The sequence below is a fragment of the Phocoena phocoena genome, chromosome 2 (assembly GCF_963924675.1).
Source record: "Phocoena phocoena chromosome 2, mPhoPho1.1, whole genome shotgun sequence".
NCBI lineage: Eukaryota > Metazoa > Chordata > Mammalia > Artiodactyla > Phocoenidae > Phocoena > Phocoena phocoena.
The window spans coordinates 68358069-68374608 of record NC_089220.1 but is presented as its reverse complement, the minus strand read 5'-3'; the positions used below and the strand labels follow the sequence as shown (position 1 = coordinate 68374608).

Sequence of the window (16540 nt, the reverse complement as noted above, 5' to 3'; positions counted from 1 at the left end):
GCTTTAATGCTTGACTTTTCCATGTTTAGGTTATTAATTGCTTAAGATAGACAAAAGGCCAATTTTGGAGGGGGTCTTACCTAAAACCTTTATGAAGGAAATGTGTGGTTTTCCATATATAATTTCTTCTTGGATTGAGACCTTAATACATACACTAGTACCATCCTTTTAAAAAATAATTAAATAGACTGATAATACATTACGGATTCAAAGCTCCTTTCTTGAAAAGTTATAAGTCCTCTTCAGGCAGTCCTTGTTTTGTGCCTTATGGTGCCAACCAAAACTGCTGGATATCAGGATGGTGACCTCACTTGGCACGGTTCTATGGTACCTAGCACCAGGACACAGTTCCAGCATGCACACATTTCAGTTAATATGCTACCAGGTGAAGTGAGTGCTGACTGTGTTCTGTTCTATTCTCAACTGGCCTGCCCAGCTTCATAGAAAAGACACCAATGTTATGGAATCAAGTAATCTGAGGGCAAAATTTTATCTAATAAACCAACTATTGGTCTAATGCCTGCACTGCTCTTTGTCTTCTTGAAGACTGTGAAAACTTAAACAATAACACCAGGAAAAGACAACCACCACCACCACCACCCATGGGCTTTCTGCTGTTCAACAGGTGGGATTCTGAGCTAAATTCTGACCTGAGTATTCTCATAGAGTCAATACAGATGACTGTCTGATGTTAATTTAATATTATAATGTTGGCTTGCAAAAGATGGTGAAGCACATTCCTAGGCAGAGTTAGTACCTACCTCAAAGCCAGGACTCACAGGAGACTGAAACATGAAGTCGTAAGAGCAAAAAGCAGACAAAGGTGCAGAAAAGGGGAGGCAGAAGACAAGAGAACCGTGTTATTGGAGGAATGCAATGCATGTTACTCAATAATATTATTAGCAAATAATAGATATGTTTTCAAGAAAAAGCAAAATGTGATACTAATCAGTCTTTGTGGCACAGAAACATCTGGGTTAGAAACTACTTTTTAACATTTCAATGGAACTACAGACACTAAGATTGCAAAAAACACAGTTTAAAGTTTTGATTTGGTAGAGGTAAAGAAAATATCTACTTGTCACAGTGTCAGTGATGAACGACGGTTCATTCACCTTCTTGAAAATAAATGAGAGTCAGAAAGAAGCATTTTGACCTTTAAGTGAAAGATCAGATTTTCTTCACAATAATTCATACTCTCAATGGAAAAAGAAAGAAAAAGGTCATCAAAGTAATCAAATGTGACATAGTTATCTGCCTGCAGGCAAGAATAAGTTGATGAATAATCAGTATCAGTCAGTGCTTTACAAACCTGAGAAGTCCAATAGTGGGTTAGAGTTTTAATGAGAGAAATATGTCTACAGTGTATTCTTTGCTCATTTTAGAGTCTTCGCTGCATATCATTGCTTTCTGTCTGATTTCATTTAAGGTTGAAATATAATTCAAAAGTAGAAAGGTTATGATAAATTTGTTAAGAGAAGGAGTATCAATGAAAAATCTAAGAAACATTTTGGTTAAGTAGACATGCATCTGGTAATTTATGCTGAATATATTCTTTTTCATCTCTATTCCCTCAAGCTTTGTGGGGTAGCTCTATCTGATAACTAGAAATGAAATCAAAACTAAAATACAGTTGACTCTTTTTCTTAACAAAAATGTATGATGGTGTTTTGAAATCCATGATATTTCCAGTGTTGAATAAACATTACACTTTGAGAAAAATCCTATTATTTGTTCTCTCAGTCCCTGCATCCTAATTTGCAATCTACAGCTAACCCATTTTGTCAGAGACTTTGGAAAGGGATGTACATTTAGATTGAGGTTCTGCTAAAATTAACTGTTACCCAGTGATACCAGTTAGACTTCTGGATTAACAGGAAGCATGAGCAGAATTCAGGAGCAACAATTGCTCATTTGGCCAGACCCAAACATAACTTTGGAGGAGAAATGATAACCCTGTTTGAATGTACTTTTCTAGAACATTTTCATACAGAGGAGGCAAAGCTTTCCCTCTGCGAGAAGAAATCAAATTTCCTCAATTTCCAAAATAAGATATTATCCTTGTCATCAACATACCTAATATCCAAAGCTCAGGATTTTCCTTCAGTTTGTAGCCCTGAATGTCTTTATTCTGGGCTATCAGCAGAATTCTTTCCAGCTTAGTGCTGGTTTACTGCACGATATTTGAAGATGGTCTATGCAACATGCATTAATTGACTTATTCCTCTAAGTTACCATTTCTAAAAGTGCATGTTATTTTCCCACTAGGTATTCCTAGGTTTCCTGAGAAAAAGGGATTCCATAGTTGAGTCAGTTTAGGAACACTGATTTCATTATTGCAAGAGTTCTGAGAGCCATAACCATGCTTAATGAATATTGTGATGTCCAGTACTTGGATGGACTGAGGAGTACTTCCCAATCTTATTTGACTAGGAGAAGGATTTTTTGCATAATATTTTATAGCACCATTATTTTAAAGAAAAAATTTGGGCAAACACACACCTCTGTATTTCTCCCTTGCTATCAAATTAGAATCACCAGAAATGTCCATAGGTCGCCAAGAAAAAGAGAGCCACCTATTCCTTTGGTAGTTGGTTGTAATATTTTACTAGAGCTTTGTTTTTCCCTTGAAAGAAGATCATATGAATCACAGTTGTGTATCTGTGGTGAAGACTACTGTAGAAAATGTTTATTATGTAAATGAATACTATATATATTAGGGTGATGTGGCATATTACTTTCATTTATCACCCAAAGAATTTATGTTTCCTGTTACTGAATAATGTAATTTCTATAATCCCATTTTCTTTAAATTGACTGATAGGAATCTCAGAATTAAATTAAATTATTAACTTTTCTGATATAATATTTCATCCTTTTACCACATGACTTGGGATGAAGAAACCTAATGACTTTATAACTTGCTATTGTCCTTTTAAAACCTTTTTATTGGGCTTCCCTGGTGGCGCAGTGGTTGAGAATCTGCCTGCCAATGCAGGGGACACGGGTTCGAGCCCTGGTCTGGGAAGATCCCACATGCTGCAGAGCAACTAGGCCCGTGAGCCACAACTACTGAGCCTGCGCGTCTGGAGCCTGTGCTCCACAACAAGAGGCCGCGATAGTGAGAGGCCCGTCGCACCAAGAGGAAGAGTGGCCCCCACTTGCCGCAACTAGAGTAAGCCCTCGCACAGAAACGAAGACCCAACACAGCCAAAAATAAATAAATAATTAATTAAGACCGCATATTAAAAAAATAAATAAATAAAATCTTTTTATTGAGGTATAATTTATATGGAATAAAGTGCAGAAAATTCTAGGTGTACATCTTGATGAGGTTTTACATGCGCATATAAGCATGTAACCTCTACCCAGATCAAGATATAGAATATTTCCAGCATCCAGAAAGGCTCTCTCTTGCTCCCTCTCTAAGTGGGCACCTACGAGGAGCCATTATTCTGATGTCTCTCACCATAAATCAGTTTTTCTGGATTAGAACTTCATACACTGGATTCACAGGCATATAATCTTCTGTTTTTCTTCCCTAAATATTATTTTGTGAGATTCATTTATGTTGCTGAATGAATCAACAGTTCCTCAATTCTATTGCTGTATTGCTGTATACTATTCCATTGTATGACTCTACCACTATTTATTTGTTTCTAGCTTTTAGCTACAATGAATAAAAATGTTAAAAACATGCTTGTAACAATACTATTCACACTGGCACCCCACCAAGGTGAAATACTTAGGTATAAATCTAACAAAATATGAATAAGATCTATATAAGGAAAACTATAAAACTCTGATGAGTGACATAAAAGAGCAAAATAATGGAGAGAGATATACCATGTTCACAGATAGGAAGACTCAATGTTATCAATTTGTCAGTTCTTCCCAACTTGACCTATAGATTCAATGCAATCCCAATCAAAATCTCAGCAAATTATTTTATGGATATCAACAAAGTGATTTTATAGTTTATATGGAGAGGCAAAATACCCAGAATAGCCAACATGATACTGAAGGAGAAGAATAAAGTTAGAGGACTGATGCTACCCAACTTCAAGACTTACTATAAAGCTATAATAATCAAAACAGTGTGGCATAAGAATGACAAATAGATCAATGAAGTAAAACAGTGAGACCCCAAATAAGCCCCCATAAATACAGTCAACTCACCTTTGACCAAGGAGCAAAGGCAATACAATGGAGCAAAGATGGTCTCTTCAATAAATGGTGCTGGTGATTCACATGTAAACAAATGAATCTAGACACAGAACTTACAATGAATTAACTTAATTAACTTAAATTAAAAAGTAAATTAATGCAAGTTAATTAAGTTAATTTAAAAATTTAACTCTATATGAATCATAGACCTAAATGTAAAACACAACACTATAAAAATCCTAGAAGATAACATAGGAGAAAACCTAGGTGACCCTGGATATGGTGGTGCTTTTTAAAATACATAACCAAAGACATGACCCTTGAAAGGAATAAATGATAAGCTGGGTTTCATTAAAATTAAAAACTTCTGCTCTGCAGAAGACAATGTTAAGAGAATTAAAAGACAAGCCACAGACAGGGAGAAAACATTTGCAAAATATTAGCAAAAGACACATCTAACAAAGATTGTTATCTGAAATATACAAAGAACTCTTGGGACTTCCCTGGTGGTCCAGTGGGTGAGATTCCACACTCACAATGCAGGGGGCCTGGGATCGATCCCTGGTCGGGGAACTAGATCCTGCATGTATGCCTCAACTAAGAGGTTACATGCCACAACTAAGAGTTTGCATGCCACAACTAGGAAGTCCGCCTGCTGCAACTAAAGATTCTGCATGCTGCAACTAAGACCAGGGGCAGCCAAAATAAATAAATATTAAATAATATATCTATATATAAAGAACTCTTAAAATTCCACAATAAGAAAACAAACAATCCAATTTACAAATGGGCCAAAAACCTTAACAAACGTCTTACCAAAAAAGATATACAGATGGCAAATAAGCATGTGAAAAGAAGTTTCACATCATATGCCATCAGGGAAATGCAAACTAAAACAATGAGAAACCACTACACACCTATCAGAACACAAAATCCAAAATAACGACAACACCAAATGCTGACAAGGATGTGCAACGACAGGAACTCTCATTCATTGCTGTGGGAATGCAAAATGGTGCAGCCACTTTGGAAGACAGTTTGGCAGTTATGACAAAACATAATCTTATCATATGATCCAGCAATTGCACTCCTTGATACTTACTCAAAAGAGCTGAAAACTTATGTTTACACCAAAACCTATACATGGATGCTTACAGCAGCCTTACTCATAACTGGCAAAACGTGGAAGCAACCAAGATGTCCTTTGTTAGGTGAATGGATAAATGAACTGTGGACATCTTGACAATGGATTGTTATTCCACTCTAAAATAAAATGAGCCATCAAGCCATGAAAAGACATGGAGGAAACTTAAGTATGTCCTACTAAGTAAAAGAAGCCAAACTGGAAAGGGTACATACTGTATGATTCCAACTATATGACATTCTGAAAAAGGCAAAACTATAGAGACAGTAAAAAAAAATCAGTAGTTGGTAGGGGTTGGCTGGAGGGGAGGAGGGAAGAATAGATGAAGCTAAGAGGACTTTTAGAGCAGTGAAAATATTCTGCATGATACCATAATGATGAATACATGTCATTATGCATTTGTCCAAATCCACAGAATGTACAACACCATGAGTGAACCCTAAAGCAAACCATGGACTTTGGTTGGTTATGATGTGCCTGGGTGATTATGATGTGTATGTCAACGTATGTTCACCAGTGTTAGCAAAAGTACCACTCTGGTAAGTGATGGTGATAATGGGGGAGGTTATGCATGTGTGGGTGGCAAGGGGTATATGGGAAATCTCTGTGCCTGCCTTTCAGTTTTGCTGTGAACCTAAAACTGCTTTGAAAAAGTGAAGTCTAAAAAATTTTTAGAAATTCTGGTACATATTTTTAAAAATTTAAAAAAATTCTGGTACGTATCTTTCCGTGCATGTCTATACACATTTCTGGTGAATATATACCTAGGAGGAAAACTGCTGAGTCGCATGATATGCATATGTTCAGCTTTAGAAGACAACTGCCAACCGGATTTCCAAAGTTGCTGAACCAATTTATATTCCTAGTAGTAGTGTATGTGAGTTCTAGTTATTCAATATCTTCACCAATACTTGTTACTGTCAGTTTTTTTCCCCCAACATTAGACATTCTGGTGTACAGATATCTCATTGTAGATTTAAATTTAGACTCTGATAAATAACGATGTAAAATACATTTTCATGTTTATTGGCTGTCTTCTTTTGTAAGGTGCCATTCAAGTACTTTGCCTGTATCTTAAATAAGGTTGTCTGTCTTTTCAACTTTTATAGATGTTCTTTATACATTTGGATATGACTCTTTTACAAGATATATATACATATTATATACATTGAAAATATATTTTCCCATTCTGTGACTTGCTTTTCCATCCTTTTAATGGTATATTTTGCTGAAAATAATTTAATTTTAATGATGCCCAATTTACCAATTTTTTTCTTTTGTCATCAGTGACTTGAGTCCTATTTGAAAAAGGTTTTCGTGACCCAAATTACTGTAGATACTCTTGTATGTTATCTCCTAGAAGCTCCTCATCTACCTAGGATTTATTTTGTATATGGTATAAGGTAAGGTCAAGATTCATATTTTCCATATAGATATCCCATTGGTTCCAGAAATATTTGTTGAAAAAAACCATCCTTTTCTCATAGCAGTGGTACTGTTGTCATAACTTAGTTGGCCTGTATATGCGCACAGTTTCTGGACTCCTTCTATTCTGTTTCATTGGTTTATTTTCTGTTCTGGTGTAATACCACATTGTCTTAACTACGGCTTTATGATATGTTTGGAAATTCTCCAGCTTTGTTCTACATCAGGGGTTCTCAAACTCAGCACTACTGACATTTTGAGCCAGCTACTTCTTTGTTTGGGGGCTGTCCTGTACATTGACCTCTCTGTGATTTCCTTATTTCTGAGACATTTGTCCCTCAAATCCTGATTGCCTTGGTTGCTCCCAGGTACCTTTAAATATTGTTTTGTTATGTTCTGTTATACTGTATTCAGCTTTTATAATTGTCCCTTACAGGAGAGTGGTCTGATACAAGCTTCTTCATAGCTAGGAGCAGAAGTTCTGGAACAGATTATTAACTTTTTTGCCTAAGACTAAGCCTTGTATAACATGATTTCAAATGGCCTTAACTTTTCCCAAACACCACAAGAACATCTGCAAATTTTTAAAAAGATGAGATGATTTTTAAAAAGATCTAGATGATAAACAGAGATATTATAGAATCATTTAATCTTGACTTCTATGCAATTGTCTAAAAGTTTATAAAACTGATATAATCTTAATAAGTATATTTATACATAATGAAACAACGTATTAGTGTGTCCTCCTTAAGTACCTACTGAGTTTTTCTTGTTTCCTTCTAACACAGGTGATGATGTACAAAAAGATATACACCCTTGCAGAGCGCTTATGCCATAAATTGCCTACATTTTGGATTTTCTCAAAAAAGGACTGCATCATGGTTGGAATAATGGATACAGTTTAGTGCCGAAGTTGACGACAGACAAAGCTTGTCATAAGATCTATGTTGTTATACTTTTTTTTCTATGTTAGCAGCAGTATAGAAATCCAAGACTCAATTTATTTGCCAGAAATGGGTAAATTAATAGAATTACCAGTATTTTAATCCATATGTGAAATGGTGATTTTCCAGTCAAAATAGGCAATCAAATGTTGAATAGAAAAATCATTTTCTTACATTTGGCAGAAAATCTATACTTATTGCAGACTTGCAACATGGGTGGTCTAATGGCATTACTTAGCAATGCCATCTTAATATAGACCATCATCCTTTTCAGAAATGGAAAATATTGTTTATTGTATACGGACTAAAAGGTTTTACTATCATTACCATAATGTTACCTTTGACTAGGCATTCACTATAACCTTTAAACTACAGTTACTGGCCTTTTATGTTTTGCACAGGGATGAAAAGAGACATATTAGCTGCACTCCGAGCATGCAAAGAGAGACATACAGGCACCCCACAGGGGCAAAAAGTGCTATGATGAATGTAAAACGTGCATTTGAGAGCCAATGTGTCACCAACACTATTACCAAAGGCATTTTTCATTTAAAGGTTACCCATAGGGCATTTTATATAAAGTTATGAAAGTTCATAATAACATTTTTCAAAGTATCCTGTGGCCCTAATATTTTCTCACCTCATAAATATATGATTTGATCAAACTTTTGTAAGCATTCTTGGCAGATATAGTTAAAATGTGATTTTTAAAATGTATTTTTAAAACATTTTTAAGCATTCTACTACAAAAAAAATTCTGTTTAGCAATAAAGTGCTAATGAATTTCAACATCTGATGTACAATATAGCTTGTAATCAAGTAATTCGAATAATTAAATAATTATGTAATTTGATTAAATAAAGCAATTAAAGCAATTAAATAATTTGGTTGAAAAACACAAAAACCTGCTTAAAGACTTTAGTAACCTAAATTAAATTTATATATAAATTATGCATTCACATTTATAAATATGCATGCATATAATAATTTCATTTATATTTATAAAATCTAAATGATACATATGTGATGTTTGGAAGCCTATATATATATACACACATGTGTATGTATACATACATATGTGCATATATGTATATATTATTAAAAACTGAGATAAGTTTTTTTCTTAATTTTAGTATTCAAATTTCACACAAAATTAATTTTAAATACATCAAGCATATATTAAGAAACACATTAAAACAGATTATATACATGCAACTCTTTCTATTGACTTATGAAGTCTTTGCACAAAAGCCATCATTTTAAAATTACCCTGTATGACTTTGAAGAGATCAAACACTTAGCCTAATATAGAAAATCAAACCACTGATAAATGAAAAAGCACAGTAAAGATCAGCTTAAGTAACACCTCATCTTGGAAGTCTGGTCTGAATTCTCCAGGCAAACAATTAAATATATTCCTATTAATTCTTTTTGAAAAACTGAGTTTTAAAGGAAGAATCTTTAGCATTAATTACCTAGATTCTAATCTATTCTAATGATGAATAACTTTAGTTTACAGCTTTAGATTACTTATGAGATGTTAACTAACTTTTAAAAATCTTTTCCTGGTGAAACTGAAACCAATACACATTAACTTATAATTTTATTTCTTAAACTTGTTTAAAAATGTCTATTCTGTAAACAGTATGACTCTCAGAGACGGTACTTAAAAGCAAGAGTAACTGCTAACTTATAAAATCACTACCTACAAAAATTCAAACGAAATCAAGAAATCTCAGAGTTGGAAAGATAATATGAGAGTTATTTGAAAAAGTAAATAGATTTTGACTTAAGCACCTTTCAGTAAGAGTATCATTAATTCTAACTAATACAACTTTATAAAGTAATATACAACCACACATGCATTCTGAATAGTCACCAAAATATAATATATTCTTCTAGTTACTGGTGGGATTTAGTGCCTGACTTCCCCTAACAGGTTCACTTCATGAAAACACAACAAACTCCCACCCAAAAGTCACAGAAACACAAAGTACGGACTTTTCCTATTTATCAAAATAAGCATTCATTTGAGTTATATGTCTGGCTTATGTTGCAACAAAATTTAAGTGATTTAAAGATCACAATGAAATATTTTCTGAACAACAGAGTAATTAATACAGCTTTTTAGAGATGGCTTCAAAATGCATTGCCCCTCTCCACCCCAGGGATTTATCTAACCTAAATGTTTCATAATTTTTATTTTTCTCTTTAATTGACTTTTGTAATTATTGGATTATAAAGAGTTTTTGTAATATCCACTAGCAGAGGGAGTAAAAATAGGAAACTTAAGCTCACACAATTAGCTTATTTCAGGATAATGTTCTTATTTTAAATAGTGCACATAATTACCACAGTTTTTACTTTGCTTTCAATGTTTGGAAAATCAAAATTTAACTTTCTTAAAGAAAAATATTTAAGCCACATCCACAGATATATATTTTAGAGCCAATGGAAATACTTAAAGTATTAAATGCTATTTTTCCCATGGCATTTGTCAACCAGTGTCACTTTGACATCAGCATGTACGCCTTTAATGCCAAACAATTAAAGACTTTCATCTTTTCATATGAGTGAAGTTCAGATTTTCTCCCAGAATAAACAGTCAACCATGCCACGAAATACTCTAATAATCATCAGAGAAGAAAATCTTTTATCTCTGGTTTCCAAATTTTGACAAACTATGTTTTGTCACATTCATGTATTAGTCTGTGCTGCTCTGGCTCCATGACCATGATGAAACCTCACAGATTTTAAAATTGCTCTAAGCTCACAGATAAAAGCAAACTCGAAGCTGTTGGATATTTGTTGAAGCACTGACCAATCTACAGCACAGGCCCTGAAGAAACACAGTCATTAACACCCTGGCTGTGTCCTCTCTCCCAGGGCGCTGTCTTGGATTGATTACCACTGTGACCACATCGTCCTACAGATTTCTCATGTAAACGGGCAAATGGATAAACAGGAGGCCATACCAGAAGGGGCTCATCGGGCGCACTGGTGGAAAGCTCGGCAGATGCTGTGCGGACAGTGCTGAGCCCAGTAAGGGAAACATTTGAGAGCCTTCTCCGCCTCACGCCACTGCAATTGTTGGGGATTTTAAATGCACATCTCTTGTGGTAATTCAGCCCACATCCTGGAAGGAGAAAGTAAAAATGACTTTTGTTCAACTATAAATTAAAAGCTACTTTAGTATAAGTTGTAAATTATGAATTTTTAGAAACAGTACTGCTTCCATTTTTCTTGCGGCTGTTCGAAAATTTAAATTTTCTTTTGAGCTTCTCCTATTTTCCCAATTTGTCAATAAGCTGGGTTTTGACATCTGATTTTATTGGATGAGCCCAGCAACTACCCTGGTTATCATTTAAAAAAATGTTTTCTAACATAAGGGACTTGGGCTTTGACGGATCTAGCAATAAAACTCCAATGAGATGACCTATTTTTAGCTGCCTCAAGTTCTATTGCAAGGGAAAATTAATCATAACGCTTCACAACTTTTGACTTGCACTGATTTGAATCATGGCTCCACAACTTGTTTGTCTACATGGCCTTGGAAAAACTACTTCACCTCAGTTTTCCTGTCTGTAAAATGAGGATAATAACTACCTTGCAGAATTGTTGAGAAAATATGTAAAATACTACGCATGCTAGTTTCTACATGGTAGATAATTAGGAAAAAGCACCATTTTCCTCTCAATATTTCTACTGTTCATAGTTCTATCACATAATTTTACTGTTCAGAATTTCCCCATGTGTCACATAGCAGGCCAGGCAAATTTTCATAAAACTACACTTTAGGTAGACTTTCTTCCAGATCACTGTCTCTTAACTTCCCTTCTTACAGACAGAAATTCAGAAATTATGGTTATTTTATTTATGGATTTCATCACAAAAGCTTGGGGTTTTTGGTCAAAGTTCAAACAGCTCTATCCCTCCCCGCCCCACCCTTCATCAAAAAGGAGCAAGGTATGATTTGGTCCGTTTTTAAGATTATATCATGGTATCCTATAAACCTGAATTATGCACTTCAAGGATTTCTGTCCATGGAGGATGATAGAACTATGATCTTGGTGTAGAAACTGGGTACACGTTCCAGCCTGCCACTCAACAGCTGAGTGACCTTGGATGGTTTGATTAACCCCCTGAATCTCAGCTCCTTTCAGCGAACATTTATTGAATGCCTACTATTCCAAGTTCTGGCTTAAGATGCAAATTATATGTTTAGCCTGTTAGCAAAATAAACAACACCTTATGGGAGAGAAATATAGGGGAAAAGATAGGAGAATCTGGCTTCCCAGATCAGGGCTAACATGTTGAAGATAGGAAATGAACCGAACAGAATCCATGCAGTACCCAGATCCCTGGAAGGTATCTGAAGGAAAGAAGGCATTGCAGAAGAGGGCACGACATAAGTAGCTAACTCCAGCATGCGTTCCACTTGGCTGGGGAAGGAATACCTTACCTTCACATTTAAGGCCTTGACGCACCAGCCCCCATAGCATTTCTCCACAGTGATCACAGAAAGCTGGAGCTCTGTACGAATGAACAAAGAGAGTGTGGGGACGAATCTGAAAGTCTTCAAAGGTGGCGGAAGCTGTGAAAATAATAACATTGAAAAATAAGTTGAATAAATACGCTCATCTGTAGATAATTAGTATGCAAGATACTTAACATGCAAGTATGAGTATAACTGGGCAAAGTCAGGAAAGATAAGATGCAACACTGCTTGACTTTTAGCCATTCCACTCCATTCTTCTCAACCACAGCTTTATAAGTGGTGGCAAAGGAACTTCTTTCTTGTCTTCCTGCTTATCAAGGTCTCAGGCCACTTCAAAAATAGCCAAAACGCTAGAACAAAGAATGAATGAAAGAATAACTCAATTCAATCTATAAATACGGATGTTGCTTTAAAACACTTTGCTTTTTCTCTTACCTAAATGAGCCAGAGAGGTATTCAGAAATATTAATGGAAAGGAAACACTTGATGAATGGAATTTAGACAGATCAGAAGACAGTGTACTTGAATATGACCTTGAAGAAGTACATTAGAAGGGTGGGGCCCAACTGGAAGAAATCTGGGCAGCCTCTTTTGGGGAGATACAGTTGTTTGAACTCTTAGGCAATATAACCAAGCATTTAAATCCTGACCTAAAAATAACAAGCAGCCTCTTCATCAATATGCCAAACAGAGGGATTTAATACACACACTGGTGAATTTCAGCCCACTCTGATAAATATACTTTAGCAAATCATATTCATGCTATAGGGTACTTTTTGTTATGCTTATTGTTATTTATCCCATATGGTATTCGTACAGAGTATTGAAATTCATTATGTTTTAAAAATTATACTTTTCCACATGATATTTTTATTATGTTATAAAAATAGCTCACGGTTTTTTGGTGTTGCTTAAATCAAGAAATAGAAAGGTACAGATAAATGAAAGTGAAAGACCACCCCTTTTCCCCAAATTCTAGTGTGTAGGGCTATATCTTTCTGGATCTATTTACACACATAGCCCGATATTAAGGCTGCCCGTAATAGTCCAGGGAGTGCTGACCTACGAGTGAGAAGAGCTGGATGAGGCTTTGTCATTACCTTACTGACAACTCACTTAATCATCACGAGCCTCAGTTTCCCATACATAAAAAGAGAAGGTCTGACCAATGGTGACTTCTCCTAACCCTTAAAGTGTAAACTTCCATTAACTTAGAATAGAACCATATGCACTTGATTTCATAAGGTTTTATGCAAAGAGAATTTGGGGGAAAATTTAGGCCTTAAATACATCCTTCTATTCTGCCTTCCCTTCTCTTCCTCCTGTTTGTCTTCTTGCCTTACTTTTTCAACACACATTTGTTAAACACCTTTTCAATATTGTCAATGGCACCATTCCAGGGACAGAGATGTAAAGATAAGTAAGACATCTTTACAGAGCCTACCAGACCAGCAGAAAGGCAGATAAAAACAAACAAAAAAACTCCACAATAACTATAAAATAACTTCTAAGGTTCAAAGAAGCTACAAAATTTGGCCTAAGTTACTAAACAGAACTAAGACTACAACCCACAAGTGTTTTGTCCCCAATCCACTGTCCTTTTCATCATACCAGTGTTACATCTTACCTTTCCTAACTCTGCCCAAAGAGTTATATCCAACAGCCCCATGGTGAGGGAAATAAACATCTGCAGTTTTCCTGATGGTGTCTTGGATAGCAGGTATGGGCTAATGAATCACCTGTGGAGTATACTTATGAAGTGCTTACCTTGGTAAGTATGCAAGGTGTGACAGAGTGAACGCTGAAACTGTAGGCGATTCATCTCTGCTAGATAGGTGTCCAAAATTATGAGGACAACTTTGAGGGTATCACATCCCTCAGGGCAAGTGACAACAGAACATGCAGGAAAGTGAATCACTTCAACCAGAAAGGATATTACTGATAGTTCACAGACGTATATCTGGACCATAAAAAGAGATTAAAATTTTGAATGGGTCAGTTTTCCCTTGAATAAAAGTACTTTATTCCAAATTAATATGCTTTACTATTGGAAATCATCCATCAACTTATTAAAGGTACTAGTTTTACTCAATGGAAAGATGATGAGAATAATAATAAGGTTAAGATTTATTGAGCTATTACTGTATACCGGACACTACACTAAGAGATTAAAGTGTGGGAAGAAGGAGCTAATCAAAGAAGTGCAGCCAAGTAAGTTGCTCTAGCATTGCCTACAAGGAGTTCTGATGAGTGTCAAGGTTCCTTACAAAAAGGATTTCAACTGAAATAAGATTGGGAAATTGTATTATTATGTTTCTCACTTCAAGTTTCACAATATTACAGTCAACGCTTATTCTAAGTAAATCAGTAAAAAAGTATGGTTTGGGTTCCAATCAACTACTTTTATAATTTGGTCAAAGTGTGTCTAATTTTGTAAATGCTAAATCTTCTTTAAAATTGGTCTCTCACAGTCATGGACAAATTTGTTTTTAAAACATCAAAGAAAATAATTAAAGAAAATACTTTGCGCCAACCATTAACTCCTAACTTCTCCCCTGCCTCTCCCCCCATCTCCCACCCCTGCCAAATGTCACCCAAACAATGGTGACAATACCATGATAGCAATTAGTTGAATAATTAAGGTAGTTTTCAAAATAAGGAATGTTAAAATTTGACAATACTAATACCTAGATGTGTTCAGATATTTTTTGAATTAATCAGAAAGAATATAAATAATTAAAAAGAAGATTTTCAATGACCCCCCCCCCCCAAATCCAGTTTATGTCAGGTACGTTTGTTTTTTCACCTTCTGAAAGGGATTAACATTCATAAGCAGTTAGCACCCTTGACTTATGTTTAAATGCCATTTTCTAAAGTTCAATTTTAATATTCTCCTGTTAATTTTAGAATAATTAAATACATTTTTAAAAATAAAACTACCAAGTGTGGTGAGGTTTCACATGCATTTGAAATCAAAGCACAACATCCATTCATTATGAATTTACCTGTTTCTGCACCCTGGGGGAAATCAGCATTAGCTGAGTGTATGCATGCCATCTTGCCTAATCACAAAATTGCACTTCAGAGATAATCACTTAGCACAGGAAAACAAAGTGAATGCTGTAATTCCATTTCACTTAAGGTTTGGAAGCAAAATGGACAGATAAGAATAGAAATACTAAAGTGTCTAGAGATTCCAAGAGAGAACAATGTGCTATCTGTCAGTATGTCATAATCAATCAGGTGACCTAAATTAAAACCATATGACAGGGCTACAAACTAAACACAATGGGCCCCTTACACTGGTACCTGTGTATCTTTGATTTGCTTTGTTCACAGTCTATTGTTATACTCCACGGTGCAGGAGAGGAGAAAATAACATGCTTTCCTTAGTCACTGAGCATTTAAAACAGGTAATTGAGCCAAAAACTCTAAGATAATCAGTACTTCTTTTAAGGTTCATGATAAATTGTTGCACAAAATGGAATAAACTGTTTGGTTAGCAGTATAGAAGAAATCAGGCTTCCAAAGCAAAATAAATAATCTCTGGAGGTCAAAAATATTTGCATAATAAAATCAAATAATGTCCTATCTTCCAAGATTCTTAGTAATTTATTTTTACTGGTAATTTTGGCAATTTGGGAGAAGTGTTAACTCTTTCTGGCGTTACCAAGTTGGAACAGGTATAAGAAGAAGAAAAGCTTAACACATTTCAAGTATCATCTCATTCAATTTTTCACAAGGACTCTATGAAGTAGATACTATTGTCCCCACTTTATAGATGAGAAAACTGTCTCAGAAAAATTAAGGAGCTGCCCTAGGTAACGCAGGATCTTGATTCATACAGCCTGACAGCTGAACCATACAAATTCTCTCATCGACTCTGAATCTAATCATCAAATTCTCTGACCATCAAAATTCTGTGGATTATAAAGCTGCATCTTTATTTTATGAATTACTAGCAAAGACTTAAAAAACACTGCAATTAAATACAACACACCACTATTGTAAGGTGCATCCTTATCTCAGAGATGCAAAAAATACTGAGGAAAAAAAGTCCATGAAATAATGTATAAAATGAAATTAATTCAGTTCATAATCAAAAATTATTTTAACACGCTTTCTGCATATACTCCATTTTTTGAAATCCTTCTCCCTCCAAACAAATTGGAGTTAGTAACAATAACTGGTTTTAAAGTTTTTACAAAAATCAAAGGTAATGATAACTAACACCCAATTCGAGTTTTGTGTCTACATGATAACCAGTGTCATTCAACTGATAAGTCTGGCCCAAAGCAAAATATTATGAAGCTTTTAAAAATTAAGATTTGTTGTAGATAAATTTGTTTTTTTCTTAACCTC

At 35.0% G+C, this 16540-nt stretch overlaps 1 protein-coding gene across 2 annotated transcripts in view; it reads right to left on the bottom strand.

Annotated features, from left to right (window-relative positions):
- Window positions 1-16540, bottom strand: part of PRKD1 (protein kinase D1) — a 332872-nt gene that overhangs the window by 70714 nt on the left and 245618 nt on the right. The window contains exons 3-5 of one of the 2 annotated variants that reach the window (XM_065870973.1): window positions 12143-12274; window positions 10656-10816; window positions 762-785 (exon numbers count right to left, since the gene is read on the bottom strand). In XM_065870973.1, the coding sequence (XP_065727045.1) occupies window positions 762-785; window positions 10656-10816; window positions 12143-12274 (317 nt within the window). The remainder of the gene's footprint in view (window positions 1-761; window positions 786-10655; window positions 10817-12142; window positions 12275-16540) is intronic. The other variant, XM_065870974.1, reaches the window with a different exon arrangement.